This window comes from Cervus canadensis, chromosome 8 (assembly GCF_019320065.1).
Source record: "Cervus canadensis isolate Bull #8, Minnesota chromosome 8, ASM1932006v1, whole genome shotgun sequence".
NCBI lineage: Eukaryota > Metazoa > Chordata > Mammalia > Artiodactyla > Cervidae > Cervus > Cervus canadensis.
The window spans coordinates 17,854,754-17,882,283 of NC_057393.1; the positions used below are offsets into that span (position 1 = coordinate 17,854,754).

A 27,530-nucleotide genomic window follows, 5' to 3' on the forward strand; every position below is an offset into this window, starting at 1 on the left:
TTCTGAAGCAGTCCGACCTCAGACAAGATGAACTCAGCTTGGAGGAGATGGTGCACGACAGGATACGTTTGTAAACTGGTGACCTCCCATTTTGCTCAGAACTCTAAGGATTGGTAATGGGGCAGCCATCCTGGCTGGGCCTGTAGTGTGAATGCTTCAGAGGCCAGCCAGGGGAAGGTTTCAGAGCTGGTCTGAAGAACATTTCCCTGGCCTCTATTGGCCATAGGGATGAGGGCAGTAATAGGCTGAATCCAGCTCAAACTGGTTGAGGAGAGCTGATTTCCAGTAATTCTGCATGCCAGTTTTATTTTTCCACTTAACACAAATGCATTTTTTCACAGTTCTGGAGGCTGGAAGTCCAAGGTCAAGATGCCAGAAGGGTTGATTTCTCCTGAGACTTCTCTCCTTGGCTTGCATACTTCCCATGTCCATCCCTCTGTGTGCCAAGGGACGGTTTTTAAAAATTAAGTTATGTAAACTTATAACCAGATAAATCATATTAACAGCAAAGGTGATAAACATTCAAAGCATCACTTATTTTACTATTATCTATGCTTTTGCGGTGATACATGTCTATTACACCTATGAAAGTGAAAGCATTAATAACTCAGTCATGAATGACTCTTTGCGACCCCATGGACTGTAGTCCACCAGGCTCCTCTGTCCATGGGATTCTCCAGGCAACAATACTAGAGTGGGTTGCCATTCCCTTCTCCAAGGGATCTTCCCCACCCAGGGATCAAACCTGCCTCTCCCACATTGCAGGCAGATTCTTTACCATCTGAGCCACCAGGGAAGTATCATAGGAATGTTGTGTAATGTATGTTTCTGAGCATCTGTATCTAACGCCATATACAGTCACATGGATAGACGGAAATTGGCCATGGTAAAGTATTTCATTCATACCACAGAAATCGGCAAATGCTACAAACCAGGGCTTTTCCTCTTGAAGTTGTTAAACATTTATCAGTGCCCTGGTTTTGGGGAGGGAAGTGGTCTGGCCCAGCTCCTTGGTCACTAGACTCAATTACTTTCCCTCTGAAACAAGAGGAAGAAGAGATGGAATGGTGGGTGGTTTTGAAGACAAACTGTAGAAAACTACTAGTGCTTCTGAGTTTCTTGACGACTTCACCAATTCATCTCCTCTTTTCTGTTTCTCACTCAAAAACATCACATTAGGAAAATATAAATCATTTCTGGTTCCGAGACCTTCTTATAAATAATCTTTTCCAATGTCTGCCTTTAACCAGGATAATTCAAGGCCAAAAAGTGGATCTGCATGCTGGGCTCAGGAATGGGGGCCAGAGGCCAAGTTTCAGGCCCTGGGCACATCACCTTTGAGCCTTTGAGCCTACCTGTGTCCTCACAAGGCCTCTCTCTCTCTGGGCCGTAGCTGAGAAGGCTGAAGCCGTCAACCCTCCCATGGCGTGTCTGCATTTGAGGGGTCTGGGGAGACTGAAATGTCTTCAGGGCCACTCTGAACAATTCCATGGCAGGGATCTAGGCCTTGGGAGCACTGTGCAAATTTAAGTCTGGCAGCCTTCCAAAAACATCATGTGGGCCACTGTCTTCTCATCCTAGAACACTGCCTTTGGACAGGGTCCTTCTCTCTCCTGCCCCAGAGAACACAGGGCAACAGGAGCAGTAATAATAACTAGTTTTCATGGAACAGACCCCACATGTCCAATGCTGGCCCAAGCATTTCCATCTCACTGAGCTTCCCGGAAACAGGCAGTGTCTTAGCTCCACTTGACGGCCAAGGAAACAAGGCTTAGAGCAGTTCCTTAACTTGGCCAATAGGCTCAGCCAGGAAGCCACAGGATGGAGTTCACACCCAGCCAGGCAGACTCCAGCATTCTCCTTCTTAACCACTTGGCTTAACCGGTTCCCAAGAATTATCCTTTCTGACCCAAAGATATAAGCCTAGCTGGCTCCCCACCACCAACTCTGGTCAATGGGAAACAGGAAAAAAGCAGGAGAGGAGGGTAGGGGTGAAGACAAGGAGGCCAGAAATGGGGTGAAAACCAAAGTAGGAGGGGGCATAGCTATTGTCCTGATGCTTCTACTGGGCATTCCCTTGGCCCCTGAGGCATAGAAGTTTCCAGGGGTATCCAGTCCTTGAAGGCAAAAGGAGAAGAGGGCGGCAGAGGATGAGATGACTGGATAGCATCACCAATTCAATGGACATGAGCGTGGGCAGGCTCCGGGAGATGGTAAAGAACAGGGAATCCTGGTGTGCTACAGTCCAGGGGGTCACACAGAGGCAGACTCGACTAAGCGACTGAACAACAATAACACTTCTGTAGGGTGAGGCTCGCTCCTAGAATGTCCCTTCACCCCTGACACATGGGGCGTGAGGCCCACGTGAAATTGTTTCAGGTCCTGAAGGGCAGCAGCCTGAGGTCCTCGGCACAGGGCACGCACAGCCCCCTCCCCCCAAAATGGAGAGCATCACTGAACAGGCCCCCCTAACAACAATGGGGATATACCACAGTCTTCTTTCCCCCAGTGGCCTCCACACCTACAAGGCACTTTCAAAGTCAGTTTCTGATTTGCTCTTTACGATCCCATGAGGCCAGCCTGTGTAACGAAAACACCTTTTGCAGAAGGAGAAGTTCATACCAACGCCTCTGGGGCTGGGCCTGGGCCGTTCAGCCCAGCTGGCCTGAAGGCGGCCTCCGGACTCTCAGTCCAGTGCTCACTTTATAGCAGCATCCGCATGCACAGCCCTACGCGCCCTGCCCTGCAGGAGGCCCAGCTTCTTAGAAGCAGATGAAACCAATTGGTCCTTGGAAATGTGTCAACCGCTGAGACCAGGAGACAAGTGCCAGGAGGAAAGAAATATTTGAGATTCCTGTTAAAGAACAATGTTGGGTTTGACCTGAATAACACCACAGAAAAAGGAGAAAATAATAATGTCAGACATTACATAATCTGTGGAGACGCAGAAGGAAGCTGGAGCTGGAAGGAGCGCAGCAGGGGAGATTTCAAAGGGGTCACCCTTCCCCACGGAAAAGATGAGGGGGTGGACAGGGTCACTGACGTACACCAAGCTGTTGCCATCTACTAGGCGGTGGGCAGTTGGTCGTTGCCATGACAACCCTGTGGCCTAAAGATTATTACCTCCAGTCTGTGGGTGGGACTACTGAGAGAATAAGGGTGATTTCATCCTCCCAAAGCAGCACTGCGGTGCCCAAGGGCGCTTCCTCAGATGGGGAGCGGGCTGAGGGCTTCAATATGGTGTTTAAGAGCAAGGACTTTAATAGCCAAAGTCCATTGATTAGTGAGTGGCTAAACAAAATGCAGCAAATCCATACAATCGAATATTACACAACAGTCACGGGGAAAGCGCAATCTGGATGGACCTCAACATTATGCGGGGACTTTCCTGGCATCCACCAGTTAAGACTCCATCCTTCCAAGGCACGGCAAGTGGATTTGATCCCTGGTTGGGAAAACTAAGGTCCCACATGCCATGTGGTACAGCCAAAAATATTATATGTGTGTGTGTGTGTGTGTGTATATATATATATATATATATATATAAACATTACACTAAGTCCTACATTCTCCACCAAATGATATGAACCCTAAAAGGGAGAAAGTTGGGGGCAAGAACTTCTTAGCTATTACAATAATTTGTGGTTTTCCAAAGCTCAACTCAACCTGACAAAATCGTATTCCTCAGTATTTAATTTCTGTCTTTCGGGAGAATTTTAATTAAATATAATTTTCCCCCTTGGGGAAGGTGTGGATGATGAAAGAAAGGTTGAAAAGCACTGTGCTAAATGAAAGAAGCCAGACGCAAAAGACCATATAATGTGTGACTCCACATGTAGAAAATGGGAAGAAAAGGCAAACCTACAGAGAGAGAAAGAAGATGAGCAGTTGCCCAGGGCTGGGCGTGGGAACAGGGTGTGACTGCAAATGAGCAAAAGGGACCTTTCTGGGGTGATGAGAATGTTCTAAAATTGAACTGTGGTGACGGTTGCACAACTCTGTAAATTTCCTCAAAGTCACTGAATTGTACACTTAAGATGAGTGAGTTTTCTGGTATTGAAGCTATACTTCAATAAAGCTATTTTTTAAAAAATAGGAAGAACATGGGCTTGGGGCTCTGAGAGGCCTAACTCCAGTTCTGGTTCCCTCACTCCCTCTGGGCTTTCAGCATGCTCAACTATGAAATGGAGCTGCTAGGAGAGCTTTGGGAGGCTGGAGGATGTGGTGAGTCAGGCACCAAAGAGTGAGACAGACCTAGAAAACCTCCCAACTTTCAGGCCTCAGATGACACAGCACCTCCCTGAGGGGCCCCCTTAATGCTCGGAGGCTCTTGCCCATCGTGACATTGGTTTATTTCCCTGTGGCACTTACTGAAATCTCAAGGGGCCCTTTTGTTTACTTGGTGATTGTCTGTCTCCCCACCCTCCCCTGGAATGTTAGCTCTGGGCGGGCAGGGACCTAATCGACACCATCCCTGTTAGAAGGACACCCCGCACTAGCACAGAGCAGTGATGTAAAAATGTTAGCTCTGGTTATTATTATTATTACTGGCAGAATACCCAATGAACTAAGGCTTGCAAGCTAAGTTTGTTCATCCGAAAGTCACAAGTTTCTGGAGCTGTCTTTCCTTCACAAAGACCTCTATGTCAGGTGTCTAGAGGGCTGAGCAATCCTAGAAGAAGAAAAAATTGCTTTAATGACATTGATTCACTGGCCCTGCCTGACTGCTGTGGCGATTCGTGTCCTGAAGGTCATGGGAGCTCATGAACTACTGAAAACAGATGCAGCCTGTTGTTTGTAATCAAGCATATACATTTCGGGGGTGGGGTAGGGTGATGGTTATTAGCTCTGACCAGAATTTCAAAGGGTTCATGATGGTTAAATAAAGCCATGATTCTCTGGTGCTTTCCAGGTAAAACAGAGACTCGTAAGTATAGAGGCCATGCCTCTACTTACTCCCTTTCTCTGTATTTCAAGTACTAAACACGCACACACAACTCCGAAGCTCCAACCCTGATGGAGAACTTGGGGCTGGGCAGTGATGAGGAATCTTCTTTGCGAAGCTGAAAACAGACCAGCTGAGATAGGAGCTCAGCAAAATGGGAAACAGGAAGACTGGAGACCTCAGGGCTCACACAACATCTGTTCCTGGAATAGCAAATTGTGCAATTAGAACTTGGGCTGGGCATGCATAAGGAAAGCCGCAAAGAGAGAAAAGGAGACCGAACCTCGCTTTGCTTCTGAATGCTCCTCAGAGGGGCAGGCCGGTCACCTGGAGCACCTGTGCGCAGGCGCAGGGCACGGAGACGGGGGTGGGGCCGGCCTGGGACGCTTGGGGGCGGGGCCAGTCGTCCTGCGGGCACCTGGCAGCTGGGCCCTGTAGGCTGCAGGCTAAGACTGTGTGATCCATCAACAGGCTTCTATGGGTGATTTTCCAGGGTGTGTGTGCACGCACACCATGTGAGTGCATTAGGGAGAGAGAAGAGAGAAAAATAAGCTCTCTACCATGAACAGAGCATACTTCACCATCCACTCTTAAAAAAGGGTGTCAGACATCCAGGGGCCCAGGAAACCAGCTCCTATTCTCTGAACATTGTGGCCCTTAAAGAATAAAAACAACAAGGGAGCGGCCAGGGGAACGGGCTCATTACACCTACCAAGCGACAAATCACTTGGAAAACATAAATACGTTTTCAAGGACACTCCTCCACTAACGAAGCTAAAGTGTTTTTCTTTCAAACCCCGGCAAGAAAATCCAAGGGATGAACAAACTTCGCTTATTTTAGTTTCTACTCAATTACCTGTTAATGGAAAAAATCTGGCACCACGCGTAATGAGGCGGGCATGAGCTCACTGGCGCGGGGGTCGGCGCTGTCAGGAAGGCTGCAACAAGCCGGGCATTTATCTGCCTCTCTGTAACCCTTTTCAAACTCGCTGTCAGGGAGCCCACGCCGAGCGGGCAGGAGAGGAAGGGCTTGGAACCTGCTGCCGGCCTCCGAGGCCCTCTGGGAAAAAGAAAATTGTTGTTGGCAAGTCTGCCTGGCTCCAGAAATTGATCCAGTGCCCCCCACTTGTCCGAGCAGCGGCAGACAGAGCTGAGAATTTTGTTATAATTAAATAGAGTGCTGATTGGTTGCTAGAGGTGGTCTTGAAACTGGTGTTTAAAAGCAGAGGAGAACAAGGGTTACTATTCATAGGAAAAGCTCAGAGTCTTAAAAATCCATCTGTTTCATTCCCAAATTTAGGCCAAAAAAATGCTCACTTGCTGTCTTTAAAAATACCACCTGCTTTGCAATGTTGTATAATGTGCCATTATATAAGGTGGAGGAGGGGCGGAGGGGACGGCCAGGCAGAAGGATGCGGTGCGGTGGCCCAGCCCCTTCCTGGGAGAACAGAGGCTGTCTACAGAGGCCAGGCTGTCTGCTCCTAAGGCTGAGCGCTCCTCCTCAGATGCCCACCAACCAACCTCAAGGCACTCGAGAGACTTTCCAGTATCACCTTAGTGAGTTGCATTCAAGAGCCCCCAAATGCCAGGCTCTGGTAACTACAGACATCCACCGTGCACCTGGCCTCTGGGATCAGCCATCTGGGGGTTGCACTCAGGGCTGGACTGGACTCTCCCCACTGCTCACCACAGCTGGTGGCACACGGTGAAGTCACGGCTCCTGGAACCAAGAGGAGGAGAGGTCCTCTTAGCCCTGGAGCCAGGGCCACTTAGTACCCTCCCACAACACAGCACCCTAACCCTAGGCCAGAGCAGCCGTGGGACATAGGGCTCCCCACAGGGCAGCCCTGTTTCTCCCAAGTGGACAGGTGTCCCAGTCCAGCCTAGTCCTAACAGCTTTTCCTAAACCTCGGAGAAGTGTCGGGACTCAGTTTCTCTTTTAAGATTCTCATATGCAAGGTAACCGAAGAGAATCAGCTGATTTTAACCCCAGCTCCAGCACTTTTCTGCTGACTGATGCTGAATGTGTTGCTGAGCTCCTTCTCATGACCGTGGAAACAGGAAGACTGTCATCGTAGTATTTGAGTGAAGAACAAATAAAATCATGTGTGCTGTGCCAGATGCCCAGAAGCCTAGTGTGGTGCCTGGTACAACAGAGGCACCCGCTAACAGGTGGCTTCTGAATTCCTATAAGCTGCACACGCCAGTCCTCCATTGGAGTCTGCAAACCTGGACACTGACCCAAGATTGGGAACGAGTCTCAGAGCTGGCAGCAGGATGCAAATCCCCTATCCTCAAAGCCAGTCAGTAGAGGAGTCAAGGCTGGGGTTGTTACTGGAGAGATCCCTGGTCTAGATTGCAAGGAATCCTGGCATCTAGCCTAGAACCTGCCAGCACCCAGCTGTGTGGTTTCAGGCAAGACACACTTGGGGCCTGTTCTCCGGCTGCAGTTTCCTCTGGTCCATCTTTCCAGCTCTTGGAGATGAAGCAGTCTGACTCTGTTTAGAGCAGCTGTTCTTGGCCTTACAAGGCCCTCCTGGAACTCCTACCCAGAAGGATAGAACTTACATGTCTCCGAAGCTCCCTCTTGGGAATTCTGATATCCTGGGTGGAGGTGGAGGGTCTAAACAGGAGCCCCCCTCCGCACCTTGATGCCAATGGTAGGCTCTAATTTCATAACAAACCCATGATTTCCCATTTCCATCCTCCCCTCCAACCCTTGCACCCTGAAAAGCAAATACAGAACCAGAGTGGTTTCTAGCAGGATGTTATCTGCAAAGTTATTAATAGGAATTTAATGTGTAAGTTTAGTATTTATCCTTAGGGGCCATTCCAGTAGCCCCACTCCATCCACATTTTTTCACTGTGAATTTCCTTCCACCCTTGGTCTCATAAAGCTAACAGGGATATGAGTGAGAGGTGGGCAGTCCTTAGCTTGTTTTAAGTAGTAACCACTGCTACCTTTAGAATCCAGAGGAAGTTAACATTGCTTAACCCGAATTCTTCATAATTCCATAAACTGAGTGAATAGGGGGCATTCCATTTTTTTTCAAAAAGTTTGTTTCATGACTTCTGGCTGTGGTCGCTCGCCTGCCAGGCCCTAGGCTGTAGACTACATGGTGATCATAGCCGCAGTCTTTTATTACCTGCTCTAGGCAAGACAAATAACTGAGAGGACTTTTGTCCCCCTCACCTGCCCAATATCACCTCCAGCATTTCAGTGGAATGGAGTGTGTATCATCTATGGGGAGAGTCCAGAGGGATTGTGAGCGCACTGGATGAGAACTACCCATTGTATGAAAACCACAATGTATCCATCCTATTATTGATGGACAGTGTGTATGAGTCCCGTTTATGGCTATTATGAATAAAGCTGCTATCATCTACTAAAGGTAAACTTATGCTATTGGAATATTCTCTTTTTTTGTGAATCACCTATCTCATTTTTGTTTGGTTTGGTTTTAGTTTTTGCCCACTTTCAGTTGATTAAGCTATCTTTCCTTTTAATTTTTAGGAACTTTTTATTCTCCTGGATATCAGTCCTTCATCACATAAATGTGTTACAAATATTATCTCCTACCTGTGGCTTGCCTTTTCACCCTTTAATTGAGTTTGTGATAAATGCTGTCAACAAACTAAGACTGAAAAAAGTACATATCTACAATAAAGGGCTTCCCTGATGGTTCAGTGGTAAAGAATCTGCTGCCAATGCAGGAGACACGGGCTTGATCCCTGAGTTGGGAAGATCTCCTGGAGAAGGAAATGGTAACCCGCTCCAGTATTCTTGCCTGGGAAATTCCATGAACAGGGAAGCCTGGCATGTTGCAGTCCACGGGATCGCAAAGAGTCGGACATGACTGAGAGACTGAACCGACTGAACTGAGCAATTAAACAACAGTTTACAAAAGCAGCTGACAATACATATTGTTGTTGTTCAGTTGCTCAATAGTGTCTGACTCTTTGCGACCCCATGGACTGCACCATGCCAGACTTCCCTGTCCTTCACTATCTCCCAGAGTTTGCTCAAACTCATGTCCATTGAGTCAGTGATGCCATCCAACCATCTCATCCTCTGTCGTCCCCTTCTTCTCCCACCTTCAATCTTTCCCAGCATCAGTGTCTTTTCAAATGAGTCAGTTCTTTGCATCAGGTGGCCAAAGTATTGGAATTTCAGCTTCAGCATCAGTCCTCCCAATGAACACCCAGGACTGATCTCCTTTAGGATGGACTGGTTGGATCTCCTTGCTGTCCAAGGGACTCTCAAGAGTCTTCTCCAACACCACAGTTCAACAGCATCAATTCTTCAGTGCTCAGCTTTCTTTATAGTCCAACTCTTACATCCATACACGATCACTGGAAAAACCGTCGCTTTGACTATATGGACCTTTGTTGGCAAAGTAATGTCTCTGCTTTTTTAACATGCTGTCTAGGTTTATCATAGCTTTTTATCCAAGGAGCAAGTGTCTTTGAATTTCGTGGCTGCAGTGTCCATCTGCAGTGATTTTGGAGCCCACTGTTTCCATTGTTTCCCCATCTATTTGCCATGAAGTGAGGGGACCGGATGCCACGATCTTTGTTTTTTGAATGTTGAGTTTTAAGCCAGCTTTTATACATACGTAGTAAATATGGTAAAATAGTGAATGCTTTTCCCTGAGTTCAGACAAAAGACAAGGAAGTCCAATATCAGCACTCCTATTCAGCGTTTTACTGGAGGTCCTTGCCAGTGTAATTAAAAAAAACAAAACAAAAAAAAGCAGAAGAGGGAGTATAAAGATTGGAAGGGAAGAAATAACATTATCAATATTTGCAGATAATACAATTGTGTGGATAGAAACACCCAAAAAAGCTATCGCTAACCTATTAGAATTCATATGTGAATTTAGCAAAACTGTTGGATGAAAGGTTTATATAAACAAATCAAGTATAATCTGATATACTAGCAACAATCAAATAGAACATAAAATTTTTTAAATGCCAGTTATGATCACTTCAAAAAACATGAAATATCTGGGGATAAGTTGAATGAAAGACATGAAAAATCTCTATACATAAAACTATAAAAACTTTTGTTATGGGCTAAATTGTGCATGTTCCTGAGTATGCATGTGACTCTTTGGGACCCCAAGAACTATAACCTGTCGGGCTCCTCTGTCATGCTCCTCTGTCCATGGGATCATCCCAGCAAGAACAGTGGAGTAGAGTACCATTTCTTCCTCCAGGGGATCTTCCCAGCCCAGGCATCAAACCCATGTCTCCTGCATCTCCTGCATTGGCAGGCAGGTTCTTAACCACTGAGCCACCTGGGAAGCCCTGGGCTAAATTGTATCCCCCACCAAATTCATATGTTGAACTCCTAACCCCTTGTACCTCAGAATGTGACTGTATTTGAAGATAGGGCCTTTATAGATGCAACTAAGGTAAGAAGATCCAGATAGGTGTCTTTGAGAAAGCCACTTAGCCTTGCTAAATCTCAGAATTTCTACAATTGTAAAATGAACATAAAAGGAGTGTCTATTCCCAGGAGAATTAAATGAGAAACACGGGTAGAGTTTTTAGCACATCCTCTGGTCATTATCCTTCTATGAAGCTTCTTTCCAGGTGAGCGGCTTGTCCAGGCTTCAGGAATGTTGGTGGCCCCTTTTCTTAAAGACGCTGTCCTATTTAGATACTTCAGGACTGAGCTCAAAGGGAAAAACAGAGACCAAGTTGACTTTACCCAGACCTCTGTACCAGTTGAGTTCAGTTCAGTTGCTCAGTCATGTCTAATTCTTTGTGACGCCATGCACTGCACCATGCCAGGCTTCCCTGTCCATCACCAATTTCTGGAGCTTACTCAAACTCATGTCCATTGAGTTGGTGATGCCATCCAACCATCTCATCCTCTGTCATTCCCTTCTCCTCATGCCTTCAATCTTTCCCAGCATGAGGGTCTTTTCCAATAAGTCAGTTCTTTGCATCAGGTGGCCAAAGGATTGGAGTTTCAGCTTCAGCAATAGTCCTTCCAGTGAATATTCAGGACTGATTTCCTTTAGGATGGACTGGTTGGATCTCCTTGCAGTCCAAGGGACTCTCAGGAGTCTTCTCCAACACCACAGTTCAAAAGCGTCAATTCTCCAGCACTCAGTTTTCTTTATAGTCCAAGTCTCACATCCATATGTGACTATTGGAAAAACCATAGTTTTGACTAGACGGACTTTTGTTGGCAGAGTAATGTCTCTGTTTTTTAATATGCTGTCCAGGTTGATCATAACTTTTCTTCCAAGGAGCAAGCATCTTTTAATTTCATGGCTGCAATCACCATCTGCAGTGATTTTGGAGCCCCCAAAAGTAAAGTCTGTCACTGTTTCCATTGTTTCCCCATCTATTTGCCATGAAGTGATGGGATCAGATGCCATGATCTTAGTTTTCTGAATGTTGAGTTTTAAGCCAACTTTTTCACTCTCCTCTTTCACTTTCATCACGAGACTCTTTAGCTCTTCACTTTCTGCCATAAGGGTGATGTCATCTGCATATCTGAGGTTACTGATATTTCTCCCAGCAATCTTGATTCCAGCTTGTGCTTCATCCAGCCTGGCATTTCGTATGATGTACTCATGTAAGTTAAATAAGCAGGGTGACAATATACAGCCTTGACGTACTCCTTTACCGATTTGGAACCAGTCTGTTGCTTCATGTCCAGTTCTAACTGTTGCTTCTTGACCTGCATACAGATTTCTGTGCTTGGTTCAAAGTGGTGCTCAAGAAATAGTTTTTAAATGAATGAATGAGTGAATCAATGAATCAGTGTGCTTACAGCTCCCATTAAGTGCACTCACAAAATGCTAGCTTTAAAAAACCCAGACTCAGAGTTCACCAAAGTTGCCCATCAGACCCACATCAGGGTTCATGCCAGCCTCTGCCATTACCTGGGAATGCTGGACCTGATCTGAAATGGGAGATGAGGATGCCAACCTCAGAGGGGAGCCCTCTAGAGCATCAGACCTCTAGCTTTGTTTATTAGTGATTCCAAGCTCTGGTTTCTGGCACTTGCCCTGACGCACAAGACTTTTAGAGTACTCTTTAGTTTCTTTCCAAAAGGCTTTAATTAAACACATACGTCCATGTCACAAAAAGCACGTCAGCCAGAGCTGCAGCTCTCCAAAAGGTAGAATTATTCCTTGGACCATGAAGTTCCAGGTAAAGTGAATGAATGTGGATATTCACAGTATCCAAGGCCTATGGTCCCTCGACTACAATAAGGATGGGTCTTCCACATCCGGGGGCTTCCCTGGTGGCTCAGCTGGTAAAGAATCTGCCTGCAATGTGGGAGACCTGGGTTCGATTCCTGGGTCAGGAAGATCCCCTGGAGAAGAGAAAGACTACCCACCCACTCCAGTATTCTGGTCTGGAGAACTCCCTGGACTAGTCCATGGGGTCGCATAGAGTCGGACACGATTGAGTGACTTTGATTTTGACTTTCATTTTCCACATCCAGATCTCTATAATTCTCTAACCTGGGCTTAAAGATTCAGACTAGTGGAATCCCAAGGATAAATAAGGAAAACAAATAATTATGACCAGCCTTCTGCTTTTGTGATAATAAACAACACAATGATTTATTATTCCAGGCACTCTGCATTTCAGCCCTCATAAGAATGTCAAAATGACACTTGTCACATTGACAAAATGACATATTGTCACCAGGTGTTAGATGAAGAAACAGAGGCTCAGAGAGTTGAAGGCATTGCCCAAGGACACACAGTCAGGGAGTCAGATGGACAATGCTCCAAGTTCAGGTTCATGCCACTGCTCCCACAGGCTTCCCCTCTTCAAATCCTGGATCCAGACAAAAGGCTCTGACCCTCTATGCATCTACATCATCAGAATAAAAAAGTGAATTTTCCATTATCTGAAATAGAAACACATCTACTATAATAATCCCTCTTGGCACGGGATTGTCCAAAACCACCACCAACAGTGGAACAACTACTCATTCTGGAGGATTCTGTTCTAAGACCCTGCCAATTGTCCCAGAATTGGCAAATGCCTCTGTTGTGGGCTGAAGGGTAGCCCCTTAAAATATATGTCCCTGTCCTAATCCTAGAACCTTTATTACTTTATATGGCAGAAGAGGTGATTGAGTTAAGGACCTAGAGAGAAGTGGCTTATCCAGGATCATCCAGGGGGCACAAACATAATCCCAGGGATCCTTTTAAGAGAGAGGCAGGGGGACTTTCGGGACAGATGCAGAGGAGGCAGTGATGAGAAGGTAGAGGCAGAGATCTGAGTGATGTGGCTACAAGACAAGGAACACCCAGGACTGTAGGCGGCCTCCAGAAGCTGGAAGAGGCTCCAGAACATCTGGAGAAAGCACGCACTGGCTTTGACTTCTGGCCTCCAGAGCTGTGACAGCTATGCCACCAAGTTTGTGTTCATTTCTTAAAGCAGCCACAGGTGACTAATACACACTACTATGGGGAGAAATACCAACAACCTCAGATATGAAGATGATACCACTTTAATGGCAGAAAGCAAAGAGGAACTAAAGAGCCTCTTGATGAGGGTGAAAGAAGAGAGTGAAAAATCTGGCTTGAAACTCAACATTAAAAAAACCAAGATCGTGGCATCCAGTCCCATCATTCCATGGCAAATAGAATGGGAAAAGGTGGAAGTGGTGACACATTTCCTCTTCCTGGGCTCTAAAATCACTGTGGATGATGACTGTAGCCATGAAACTAGAGGACAACTGCTTCTTGGCAGGAAACCTATAACAAACTTAAACAATGTATTTATTAAAAAGCAAAAACATCACTTTGCCAACAAATGTCCATATAGTCAAGACTATAGTTTTGCCAGTTGTCATGTACGGATGTGAGGTGAATCATAAAGAAGGCAGAGTGCCAAAGAATTGATGCTTTTGAACTGTGGTGCAGAAGACTCTTGAGAGTCCCTTGGACAGCAAGGAGATCAAACCTGTCAATCCTAAAGGAAATCAACCCTGAATACTCACTGGAAAGACTAATGCTGAAGCTGAAACTCCAAAACTTTGGCCACCTGATGCAAAGAGCCAACTCATTGAAAAAGACCCTGATGCTGGGAAAGATCGAGGGCAGAAGGAGAAGAGGGCAACAGAGGATGAGATGGTTGGACGGTACCACTGATTCAATGGACATGAACTTAGGCAAACTCTGAGAGAAGGTGAGGTACACGGAGGCCTGGCATGCCGCAGTCTATGGGGTTGCAAAGAGCTGGACATGACTTGGCGACTGAACAACTACACAAACTTCCTTGGCCAGGTCCCAACAGAGGTCAGGGAGCATATGGCTCAGGGACTGAGTCACGGGCTCCTAGATGTTGTCTTAGGGTCCCTTAGTAACAAAAAGCCACAGATTCTTCCCATGGATAAAATGGGAAGATGTTCAGTTTGAAAGTAAACTCCATAGGTAGGAAGAAACCAAACTGATGTCAAGAAAAGAGATGAAGGGCAAGGACTTGGCCTGGCATTTGACAAGCTTGGAGGGAAAGGAACTTCTATGTTGGGGTAGAGAGAAGATCCTCAAAGCTCAAGTGTTGTAGATCAGGAAGCACAGAGCTGGGTGATCTATATTTTGAATTTTAGGAAGAGATCTGTACCCAGGCTGGGCTGATGATGGAGGAACAGCCCCTACCCTGACCTGGTATTTTTCAGCCTTTATAACAAGGGCAATGAGTTATATTCCAGCAAGGCTGAAAGGATTAAGGAAGTAACTGAGAACTTGAAAGTTCTAGGAACACATTTGGAAGCATTATGGAAAGCTTCCATTCTCTTACTTTCTGCAATACAGGTGTGGAGTTGGTCAACTTCATTTATTCTTTCCCCCAACGAACATAAATGGAACACCATCTATGTGCCAGGTGCTCAACCAGAACCCTAGTATAGAACAGTGAGCACCAAAGCCCTTGTCCTCCTGAGGGGCTCTCTAGAGCAATGGGTCTCAACTGGGTGTGATTTTTGATCCCGAGGAGGCATTTGGCAATGTCAGAGGATTGTCTGACAGGCAATTTCTGACTGTCATGACTGCTGGGGAGTGGGGTGCTTCTGACATCTACTGGGTAGAGGCCATGGATGCTAACACCCTACAGTGCATAGGACAGTCCCCTACCACAGAGAATTATCCAGCCCAAAATGTCCATGAAACTGAATGGTACTATTACTGGCCTAACTCGGCCACATCCAATGGACACGATGGTGGGTGAGACGTTAATGGGAGGGAAAAACAGGAAGCTGAAAGGTCACACAGAAGAGAGACATCATCACTATCATCTACGAGGGGAACTGAAGGATGAGCGAGGTTGCAGGAGCAAAGCAGACCTTCCAGGCAGAGAGCAACCGCATCTTTGAAAGCAGAAGAGCAAAAATACATTTACGAGAAACTGAGTATGTGCTGGGGTGGAAGGGGGGGGCAAACAAGGAAGTCTTCAAAAGGACCATCCCATCACTCTGGGAGACGGAGCATCTTTATTATGCAAGGAAGTATATCTTAGTATTAAGAGCATGGGTTTGGAGTCAGGGCTGAACTTAAATCCCAGCTCCACCACCCTACAGGCTGTGTGGTCTTGAGCAAGACACACACTCTGAGTTCCTAAACCCAGTTTTAGAAAATAAAGCAGAGTGTGGAGGTAGAGGATAAAATCTACCTCAGGCGGTATAGTGTTAGGAAGAAATGAGAAAATGCTCATCAATGGCTTGGCACACTGACACAAAAAAACAGATACTGTCAAATGACACAAATGTTTTCAAAGGTTACCCTGGTCCCAATGTGCAAAATAAAATAGGGAAGGACAACCAGAATCACTTTTTCCTGGATATACAAAACAACTAGAGACAAAAAATACAAAGATTTTACAGAACAAAAACCAACTTGAGCAAAGCAGAGCTTCCAAGGAGCTTTAAAGTCCTTGATGACGATACTGTGTAACTGGAAGTAACAGGGGCAGTGACACAGACTGCTTCTGTGTCCAGTGAAATCACATCCTTTGAAGGTGAGGTTATCCAGACAAGCAGAACTACATATGCGCCCATCTATCCAACCATTCATCCTAGCCAGCATGAGAAATGAATGCAGTGGAAACCTTGGGATGATCTTTACTGTGGCCCTCGTTGGTGATGGCGGTGAACTTGCATGCTGGCCAGGGTGGAGTCCTGAACTTGAGTCTCAGGGACAGCAAGAGTCCTCCCTGCACACTTGTAACAGAAGTACCTTGATCCGTTTTCTAAAAACCTTCTTGCTTAACAACCGCTCACCCTGGCATCTCTCCTTACATGTGATTCTTACAAAGACATAAGGATACTTTCACATCAATGATCCTTAAATGGTAATGATGTGCTTTCTTATATTCCCTCCTGGTGAACTAAGTTTCATTAATAAGTATTAGATCATTTCTGCTTGATACTCAGAGGGCCAACTCGGATATATCAGAGTGTCAGTCTTATAGCCCTAAGAGTGACATTTGCTTTCAGAAATGAACCAACCAGGTACACAAACTATGCCAAACCGGCATTAAGAATGAGATGGGAAAATAAAGAGTTCAGGGCCCTTTCTGGTATCCACATCACCACCCATCACCTACACCAACCACCGGGTCTCAAGTTCCACCTTGGGAACACATTTCTCTTGCTGAAGGCAGATCTAGTTTCCCCTGAGAGAAAACCCCAATTATAGAAACAAGTGACCAGCCTTTATCTGCACATACTAAGTTGCTTTTATTAATCCAGAATGGCATGCTACAGATACTGTACAGCATGAACATTTATTCATTACAAAAATGGCTTCCAAACCATTAAAAATGAAATTGGAATAAGAGCATAAAACGGAACAGTAACATCACAACTGTTAGGAAACATTCAAAGTATTCACAAAAAAATGTTATAGTTAGCATTTTAATAAACCAGAGAAAAACCGGAGACAGTTTTACAATCGCTTCATGTCAACTACAATGGCACTGAATGAACAGGTTTTAGCTTTATACAGCATTTTGTAACATCAACATGCCTAGGTTTTTTTTTTTTTTATTTTTAAAGTTTGCTACCTACTTGTATGTCATAGGGATACATAAAAGCGGCAGCTGGTTTTTCCTTTAAGAGTAATCTAATATACAGAATTTTTGGCCCTTAAGGGTTTATACCTCTTCATTTAAAATGCTTTCTGGACAATCTGCTACCAAACACGTCTTGTTATAGGTGACATTAAAACTACATACAAATCTACCTATGTAACATCACAGCAAAACATGATGAACGAAAATTACAGCATCAAAAAGAGGGAGAAAGCTAAAGTCACTGAGAATTTTGGCACATAAAAAGTTTTGCACACGGTCAGTCCATGTCTTCAGGGTGCAGGGCACTCGCCTGTGAGTTCACAGGGGAAACGGGACAATTCCCACTGCTGCTGGTACAACGTTGCTAAGATTCCCTCACTAATGTTCAAGTCTTGTTTTACATAATGGCTTTTAAAGCAACTTTTGTTAATGCTACTGATCCTTTAATGCAACTATTAACGTCCATTTGGCGGCATCTGGGTTTCATACGGCAAAAAAAAAAAAAAAAAAAAAAAGTCCAAAAGGGAAACAAAAAATATATATATACACATTTTATATATAAACTTAAAAACCTTGTACAAATGAGTTGTTATATATAAGATGCTTATGCTAAGGGGAAAAAAACTTTATACAGTTTCAAGAAAAAGGAAAACATATTTTAAAAGGGACAACGTACAGGTTCGACGAGCAATCTCTAAAGCAATAAATACTACTGGTCCAACAGCAATGTGATTCCATTAATTGTTGAATAGCAACCCCCTCCCCCCAAAAGAACAACACCATGGAACAAGGTATATTAACACATTTTAACCCTTTGTTTCTGTACATTTAAACAATAACAAGTAACATCACAATAAAAGTTGTTTCACACAGAAAAAAAAAAAAAAGTAAATGGCACTGCATTCCTTGTGCCCTTATGGTTTAAAAACCAGATGTAAAATGATTGGTTCGCAAGCTCGTATTTAATACAAATAATACAGAACCAACTCCTTTTGGAGGGCTGCTTCAAAATTGCTTTTTTTTTTCTTTTTGTTTTTTAATCAGTCTTTTAAAACTAAGCTATCCGAACTACATAACAGTTATGTATATATATATATTTTTTAAACGCTACAAAGACTTTAAACAGCTGTTGATAAAAATTTTGGTAGAATCATGAGGTTCTTCTCTCATCTACATATTTAAAAGGAGAAATTGAAATAAGAATGGGTCAAATATTGACCAATGAACTCGATAAACATTAACTAATGTAGCCACATGGCACAAACGGAAAAGAGGACAACACGAGAGAAAAACGGGCCGGAGGGTGGGGGTGGGGCGGGGCGGAACCGGAAATAAAGAAAAAGCAAAAGGAAAACACTCCACAAAGCACCTGGGGCTGAGGAGGGTAAAGCTATTCTAAAGACTTGGTGACGAGGGACAGTGGCTGGGGCTGGGTCCCGGCCAGAGAGCCGTGGGAATGTAAGGAAGATGTCGACGGCTGTGCCAGAGATGAGGGGGGGATGGCAGGCGGCTGCAGGGCGGCGGGAGGCAGGTCCAGGGCCCCGTTGGCACAGAGGGCGGGGGCCTTGCCGTGGGCGGCCTCGGCAAGCAGGAGGGCGGGCGGCGGAGGCATCATGGACAGGTGGGCCAGGGGGTCGGGCTTCAGGGACAGCGAGAGAGGCTGGGTCTGCTCAGTCTGTGACTTGGCGTCTTGGGGAGGGGAGCCTAGCAGATTGGGGGAGGAAGGAGGCGAGTCTAGTAAGCTTCCATCTGAAGAGGGTGGACTGAGGCAGCTGCCTTCACCTTGTATGTAGCGAACGCACTTTTTTTTTCTCCTAGAAACAGGGGAGGGAGGGGAGAGAGTTATCTGTGAATAAAGGGCAGAGATGCCAAGGGAGAGAGTTATCTACTGCTCAGAGACAAGAGGACCGCCACCTGGCGATGCCCCCCGGGGAGACATCGCCCAGCGGCCAGGGGACGTTTAACGTCACGCTGGGGTGCCCGGCTCACTGAGCTCTAACGCCCGCTCTGGCGAATGAAGTGTGTCAGACCGCACAACTCCCTACCTACCTGCTTCCCCTGCCCCCGCTAAACACCCCCCGCCCCGCTTCTGACCGAATATAAGCGAGCAGGCTCAAGGGCGCCGCCTGTGGACCGTGACACAAAGCGGCCACGTCCACACTGAGGTACTCAAGAGCTTGTTCGGTTCTCTTTTTTGGCTCAGACATCCCTTCATTTCCCGTGGTAACCATCCCCCTCCATTTCCACCACGACCACCCCCACCCCTCAATGGGTGTGTGTGTGTACATGTGTGTAGAAGAGAAAGACAGAGCTCCCTCCCCAGGCGCCTCATATCCATCTGAAACTCAAAATGCTGACTGTTGAGCCCACAGAGCTTAAAGGCAGCGCGAGCAAGAGGCTGAAGAGGTTTTATCCCACCACCTCCACCACCAACCACCACCAACCACCACCACCACCATCAGAGGCTGCTGGCGCCCAGAGAACTTTTTGGGCTTGTCTGTTAAGAACCACACCAAATCAAGAGAGGTCAGAATCAGTTGTGAAGGGGGGGCGTGGAGGGGGGAGGGGAGGGAGAGGGAAACAAAAAGAAAACCAAATAAACTCAAAAACAAAACAAAAATAAAAAACAAAAAAACAAAACCACCAAAAAACAGGTAGAAGAGGATAAACAAAGGTGGGGGAGGGGGAAGAATAAGAAAAACAGAAAATGATCCAAAGGAACAAGAATAACTGGTTGTATGGCCTGCAGGTTGTGGATTAAATTATGATTCAAACTTTTTTAATTTTTTTTTTTAAGATTTGGGGTCTTCCCCTCCCCCACCCCATAGTGAGAAGGCTAGAAGGAGAGATGGTGAGAATGGGGATGGAGGGGCAACTTGCCCTGGTCCATATGCCAGGGCCAGTGAATAAGGGTTCAGCCCGTCACAAGGAAGTGACAACAAAGAAGAAGTGCCAGGGAGTCGCAGCATGGACTTTCTTGAAGTGGGGGGGGGGGGGGGCGGGTATCAGGAGTAATATTTAAACCAGAAAGACTAACTTTGCCCTGCACCAAAATGAGAGTCTCCCCTCTCCATTTCCTGTTTATGTAAGAAATAGGATTGACAATTTCAGAGCCTCTTGTGCTTATCCATCTGAGGTGGGCGAAGTCAGTTCAAGACACTGAGTGTGTGACCTCACAGCTTCCCCCTAGTATTCATCCCAGTTTGATGGGATCATATGTGGTAGGACAGGTGATCCTGGCAACCAACCCCACTCATGTAATGCAGATACAGGGGATGTGCTGACCTAAGAATACAGTCCGAACCGCGGCCGATAACACTGTCTAAAAGTAAGTACCGGCTGGCTTCCGGTCATGGGAAAGCAACCAAGATGCTGCCCAGTTGAAGGCCACCACTGTCAGATGTCAGTGGCCTTTGAAAGGAAGTGAGTGCACTGAGTCCCTCCTTGGGTCCGTGCCCCAGAGCTGTCTGATGATGCCCCTCAGTGCATGGGGTGTGGACTCAGCAAGATGGCAGGAGGGAGGGGAGGCGGGGGGTGAAAGGGCACATGCTCAGTCCTTCCTGCCTCCCAGAGGCCAAGACCCATTGGGCCAGTGGCTTCAGGGCCTCTCCATCCCTGCCCTGGGTCGGGAGGAACTCCAGGAAAGTGAGGGCAGTCTGCCTTCACCTTTCAGTTGACAAGGTTCCTTTTCCTCCTCTGGGATAGACTGAAACGGACTGTGGGTTCTGCTCCCATCCCAGAAACCCAAGATAAAATAATTAAGCCTCTTAAAAGAGTTTTACACCACCTTAGCCTGCAGATCAAAACATGCTCAAAAAACTAAGATGTCCATGCATTTTAAAAATGGGAGAAGAAAGGGAGGGGCATAAGCAAAACTGAGAAAGCAACAGGGACAAATGAGAGAGAGGAAAGAGGAAAGGGACAAAGAAAGAACAGAGGGGAGAAAATAACAGGAAACAAGGGGATGACATCCAGCAGCGTTCCATGCTATATTAGGGCAGAGTGAAAAGATGGGAAAAGCAACTTGGTGGGCTCAAAACAGAATCTTGTTAAAATGTCCTCAAATGTCAAGTAAAATTAGAAACCCTGTGCAGGGAGCGAGGAGCCCTGATTAGCTGGGAACATTTCTGGTGCTCCCCTCCCCACATCTGCCCTCCTCATGGTATGAAGTTTCCATGTCCTGGGGATGAGTGGGGGGCATTTGAACACAGACACAAGGACTATGAATGACACAGTGACCGCTCCTTCTAAGAGGTGGCAAAGCAGATGGCAGTTGGAACCCACACATTTCGGACAGGCCAGAAAATGCCTTGTTTTGCAAATTCTTTTATTATTTTTTAAAAGCATATCTTGTATGACTGATTTAGCATCAAGCCAGAGATTCTAGCAAAGTCAAGAGGAAAAGTGGAGGAAAAAAGGGACGAGACCCATTCTCTTATCCTCCCCCACCTAGGCTCCACCTTTCATCAAGGTGTGGCCCCTGAAAAATCGGTTTTTGGCTTCTTATGGATTCAATCTGAAAGGAAAGTAAGAGTTCTTCCTGACCCTATTTTGGAATCACACCCTTAAAGGAGCAGATATGCATTGCTAAAGCTTTTACAGTAGGAGACAACAACCCCAACGAAGGAAAAATGGCCCCCGGGGAAGGTCTAAGGGTGCTGAGGCAGGAAAGAGGAAAGATGGCACTGGGGGGGTGGGGGGCACAGCTCGGCGTCTGAGCAGCCATGCTGCACGCTGACAGCTGCCCCCGAGCTGCACTGTAGAAAACCATGTTTATGAAGCAGCTCCGAAGCCTTGGGGTCGCTTGTTTTTGTTTTGCTTTGTTAAAAACGTCATGGAAATTCTTGTTTCTGAGGAGGATTCCACACTCAGGGTTTACGTGAGGTTGGAGCTGGGTCTGAGAAGGGACTATCTAGTTAGTCAATGTTGGACATGATAACTTTCAGCCCCCAAAATGCCAGGTCTAACTCGCAGTTAACTGCTTCCAAAGCAGTAAGAGGGATTCATACACCACCACTCACCTCCTACAAATAAAATACACAAAGCAGGCAACAAACCACATTGCAAGGGGCGCACAACGGTGTCGGCTGCACCTTTCTACAGAGCATGAAGAACCCTCCCTTAGGAGCGTGCCCTGTGAAAAGCTAACCTTTCGCCATGGCAGAGCGGTGATTCTGCAGCTAACTGTCTTCCTACTCTGCACAAATAAAGGTTTGATACAAATTCACTGCCTATAAAGGGTCATCAGAGGCTCCATCTTCTAGGCCAGCCCTAGTGAAATCTCTGATGCCCTCCACCAGCTGCACCATGAAACTCTTTTCTGTTGCACAGACAAGATCCTGGGACTGAGTGGCAAAACCATTTGTCACCTCCAGGGACACTGTTGTCTCACAGAACGGGTGGGGGTTCCCTCTCCTGGTGGACGAGCACCCAAGGTGCCCTGTCCTCACTCAATGGGCAGAGAGTTGCCTGTGGAGGGAGGTCTCTCTCAAGAAAGACTCTTGGGCCCCAGCTCCCCTCAACGTCTGGGCAACACGAGGTGCTTCGCTGATCTCTCGTAAGGCATTGGGGGAGGGGGAGAGAGACACAGGAGATTGGTGGGCATGCACGTGATGGAATGGACATGGGAGCTAATGTCTAAACATGGAACACATGGCAAGGGCGTGGGGAAAGGGACACGTGACAAGGGAGGCACTACAGACAGGGGGGCGTGTTGGGTGTTGAGATACCTACCATCATAATATTCCAAATTCAAAGACTGCTTGTATCAGAACAAAGAAACAACAAATTTAACCAAAGGTGGTCATTAAAGGAAAGGAAATGAGACAGGAACTAGCTGGTATCCCTCCACCAAGAAGGAAGTACCTATACCTTCCCTGAAATTACAGGTTGGATGGAACCTGCAGGTGGAACACAGGCGTTTAATTTGGACTCTTCTGATTCCCTTTGGAACCAGAGCTCTGTCTCTCTAAATATATGTATAGATACATATATATATATTTCTTTTTTTCCATTGTGCAGGCCAGCAGCACTGCAGTACGTGACCTCTGCTTGTGGCCCTGTAGCTGGTGCATGCCATTCAATGCCACGCTTCTTTTCAGCACTGTAAAACAATGTCAGCTAACCAAGGTCCTCTGTCCAGAGATGTGGTTTTGAAACAGAAAATAAACAAAAACACAAAACAAAACTAAAAGAAGCCTGCCCCCAGAGCCCTTCTCCAAGTGTCTAGACTCCAAGTACATGGGAATGCTATCACTGCCAATCTGAGCTCATTCAAACCTTGGGACACGGTGGGTCTCCCTCTGTCCTGCAGACACGCCACAGAAGCTCTGACAGGGCCTGGCCAGATCCAGGATGCTGGATTTTGGAGCAAAAGGCTAAGTGCCCGTCCTGGCCTGTGAGGGCTGTGGCCTAGGTCCTACCACCAGGGATATGTTATTTGTAAGAGCAGGGGAAAGAGAGAAAGAGAAAAGGAGGGAGAGGACACAGCATAAAATTAGCAAGGAAATTTTGAAGAATGAGGATCATTAGTCATTGATGCCAGCAGGGAAGTAGATGGGAATGAGGTCAAAATATATTGACGCACTAAGGTACCAGAAGGACAGAATGTTTTGATTTTTCCCAAAGGCCTTGCAGTAGGGAATATACCTGCACGGTTTGCACCATAAAGTCTGTCGGTCAAGCCCGAACAGTGCCCGACACTTCTTTGGAGTATTTGCATCTGTTAGCATAAGGTAAACACAAAAAAACACAACACAATGGTGGGTCGTGCTCAGTTGGACGTAAAATCTCGGCTACAGCTGACTTATCTTCGCTATCACCTTGGTTCTACGTGCCTGTCTTCCCTTACCAAGGACATGAAAGGAAAGGACTTCAATGCGTCGAAAGAAAAAATAATAAAATAAAATGATAAAACACAAAAAGAAAAAACAACAACCAGAAACCAAAAAACAACCAGGAAAAAATAAAAAAAATAAAAACAGAGAGAGAAGAGGAGGGGGAGAAGGTGACGTTGTTTGTTTCTACCTAGGCCAGGCTTACGATGGATGTCACTGAGCCCCCATCCCGGGCGGTCGGGAAGAAGGGGTTGGCAGGCAACATTCCCTGGGAGGGGGCGCGCTGGGGTTTGCTGTCGCTGACCCGAGGAGGCACAAATGATGCTGTTTTACAGTGGCATTTTGGCTAGCAGCAGCGAGGAGGACAAGCACGTCCCTCACAGAGCAGTGTCCCGCGCCCTCCTGTCTCCTAAGATCCACACACAGAGCTACAAAGCAACAGGCCGGAGAAGGGGGGAAAGGACCGAATAGACCAGCTGCAAACCAGCACAGCGAATCTGGGAAATCTATACACACCTGCAAGGGCCGCACCAGTTATTCTGTTGATCAAGGCCAAAGCGCGCTCGGCATTTCTTAGGAGCGCTCAGGTCTGAATGAGTTCAAGAGAGAAGCGAGCAGAGGAGGAGGACGTGGGAGAGAGGGAGAGGGAGAGAAGAGAAAAGAGAGAGAGAGGGAGGGAGAGAGAGGGAAGGGGGGAAGAGAAAGATACAAATAAGAAAAAAATAAAAATAAAAAAGGGAATAAATCAATGACCTGGTTACTAATTACAAAATATTGACTTTTGATTTTTAACTTTCTTTAATTAAAAAAAAAAAAGGTAAAAAAAAAATCACATTCTTATTCAACTCGTGAAATTAGCTGTTGCAAATAAAGCTGCAGTATCCCTTCTTTGAGGACTGTCTCTCCGATTTGTTTGAACTGATAAAGGGATGTTAGCTCCTCAAGAACTAGCTTTTAAATAATGTTTTTCTTCTTTTGGTTCTGCTTTTTCTTTTTTTCCTCTCAATTTGTTTTTCTTAAAGAAGAAAATAAAGCAAAGGAGGGAATTAAGTTTGTCACATGCTCTTTTCTTCTCAGAGTACAACAGTTTAAAAAAGAAAAAAACAAAAAACAAAAAACTACAAATAAAACCAGAACAAAACAAAACGAAACAGAAAGAAAGAAAGAAAAGGGGTTGTGGTACTGGGATATTGCAGCTTTTGGAATGTTCATCTTTTCTTTAAATCTATTTTCATTAATATTAAGAGAGGAACAGATAAAGGTCAATAGGCTGTGTGAATGAGCTGTTAGGAGTTAGTTAGAAGCTCACAGCGGCATTTAAGCAGGTACAGTCAGTGAAATGCTAGTGGATTTGCAAGTTATGAGCAGAAAAGTGAAAGAAGAAAAAAAATGAAAATAAAAAAAAAGCAAAGGAAAAAAATAATCATACTGCGGATGCATGCTTGCGTGAGAAAACTTAGTGGGAGCGATGAAAAAATGCCATTAGATTAAGGAGGTTTATTACTGAATTCCTTCCATTTTGTTGTTGTTGGTTTTTTTTTTTTTAACCAGTCTCTTTGAAAGAAATACTGCATATTCAATTTGCACAGTTAGTTCAACTCTAAATCACTGTCATCATGGCTTAAACAACTGTTACGGGAAAAATAAATAAACAAAGCAGAAGTTAAATTAAATTAAAAAAAAAAAAACAACAAAAGCAAAAAAAAAATCTACTGAAACATACGAAATCATGTAGATGGTCATTTTAAAGAATGTTCAAAGGTCATACGTGTTTTCATGTTAATAAAACTATAATGGCAAGAAAAATTAAAAAACAGTTTATCAACTATTTTAATGACTCAAAATGACATTAGCACCTGTAATCGGAGGAAGTGAAAGGCAAGGATTTAGGAAACATTCGCTGTGTTCTGAAAAAAAAGAACAAATTATACAAAGCCTTCACAATGTTTTTGTCGTTGTTTGTAAAAGCCTGGCCTTCTCGAAGGGCCCTCTGAGATTGCCTATGCAGTATTTCTAATTTCTTCTAGAGAATGACAAACCTCCTTAATTTAAATCGGGTGCAATAGACCACTGTAAAGGCATGCATCAGAACATTCAGGAACAGCCCAGTTAACATCAAACACTCGCACACACCCCCTCTTCTCCCCTAGCCCCCTCCTCATCCTTACTCAGACACATACAAAATAAGCAGACTGTATAAATCCCCGTCTAGGCATGCCTACCGCTCTCCGCTTACAGGCTCTGCAGTTATTTAAAAACACATTCCACTAGACTTACAATGTGCTTTTCATGCAACAATGAATGTTACTAGCTTTAAAAGGGCAGTCATGAAGCAATTAATTAAAATGCATAAACAAAAAGGCTGGCTAAGATGGCTACCCCCCGCCCCACAACATCCTGGCCTTGAATTTCTCCTGCCTCCCCAGACAGAAGCCTGACATAAAAGAGTGGTCCTCAGAGTACAGCTCCCTTCCTCTATCCTGCTTATTCTAACTTACCATTGGTCTCCCCGGGCTGCTTGTCCCTTTTCCTCTTCTTCTTTTTCCCCTAGACAAACAGATGAAACACAGGGCATTATTTCAGGAAATGGATGGGAGGATGGCAATGTCTGGGCTCACCTGGAGAGGAGGAGGGCAGCACCTGCCATCTCCAGCCACACCCACTCCTGAGTGCTTTCCAACCCCCGGTTCCCTTCAGTCCAAGTGCCCTTCAACTGTGCTCCAGCTAGAGGAACGCATGCCTAGCGGAAAAGATGGAATCAGTGTGGCAGAGAAGAAGGACTTCTTTTCCTATACATCCACCCTCAAACTTGATCCAGAGCATCCATAAAAGGGGAAATGAGGCCTGGATGGGGAAAGATTCAGACAGGTGTAGAGAGACAGGATTGGAAGTGGCCCAAGAGCCAAGGGACGAATGAATGATTTTGAGATGGCCAAGAGAACCCCTTGCCCCATGCAAATCTCTTACTAAGGCCAAAAGCTGCTCACTCTGAATCAAAAAATTAAGACTTAGTAGGGGATTTTTCTTAGCACTGTAGCGTGGGTCTTGATTTTAAAGTCAGAAGGGGGAAAAAAAGGCGAAATAAAACCAGAAACCATCTGAGCTCCTTTTCAAACTGCTGAGTGGACATCCATAAAGGAGAACATTTGGTCCTCACTATTTTCCACTTATGTAATGACTATAATACTCCTAGTAATATGGACTTCCCTGTAGCTCAAACGGTAAAGAAACTGCCTGCGATGCAAGAGACCAGGGTTTGATCCCTGGGTTGGTAAGTTCCTCTGGAGAAGGGAATGGCAATCCACTCACAGTATTCTTGCCTGGAGAGTTCCATGGACAGAGATGCCTGGCGGGCTACAGTCCATGGGGTTGCAAAGAGTCGGACACAACTGAATGACTAGCACACATATAATACTACTGGTAATAACAGCTACCATTTATTGAGCACATACTATATGCCAGACATGGTTCTAAGTGTGCTATGCCTAGTGACCCATTTATCCTCACACAATCCTGTACAACAAGCACGATCACCATCAGATTTTATAGATAAGGACGCTGAGATACAGGGGTGCACGCAGTTTCCTGAAATGACACAGCTATCAGATGATGTTGTCGATGGGAACCCAGGTGATCTCAGTTCCACAGCCCTTATCCACTAGGCTATGCTGCCTTCATATTTACTGCCTTGT

At 45.6% G+C, this 27,530-nt stretch overlaps 1 protein-coding gene across 36 annotated transcripts in view; it reads right to left on the reverse strand.

Annotated features, from left to right (window-relative positions):
- Positions 1 to 16,642: 16,642 nt before the first annotated feature.
- Positions 16,643 to 27,530, reverse strand: part of TCF7L2 (transcription factor 7 like 2) — a 199,209-nt gene continuing 188,321 nt past the window's right edge. For 13 of the 36 annotated variants that reach the window (XM_043475390.1, XM_043475389.1, XM_043475393.1 and 10 more), the window contains 4 exons: positions 26,337 to 26,385; positions 25,695 to 25,745; positions 24,355 to 24,427; positions 16,643 to 18,816 (listed from right to left, as the gene is read on the reverse strand). In XM_043475390.1, the coding sequence (XP_043331325.1) occupies positions 18,393 to 18,816; positions 24,355 to 24,427; positions 25,695 to 25,745; positions 26,337 to 26,385 (597 nt within the window). In that variant the 3' untranslated portion in view covers positions 16,643 to 18,392. Of the gene's footprint in view, positions 18,817 to 23,649; positions 23,724 to 24,350; positions 24,428 to 25,694; positions 25,746 to 26,332; positions 26,386 to 27,530 lie in introns of those variants that run through there. The other 23 variants (XM_043475394.1, XM_043475400.1, XM_043475404.1 and 20 more) reach the window with 9 other exon arrangements.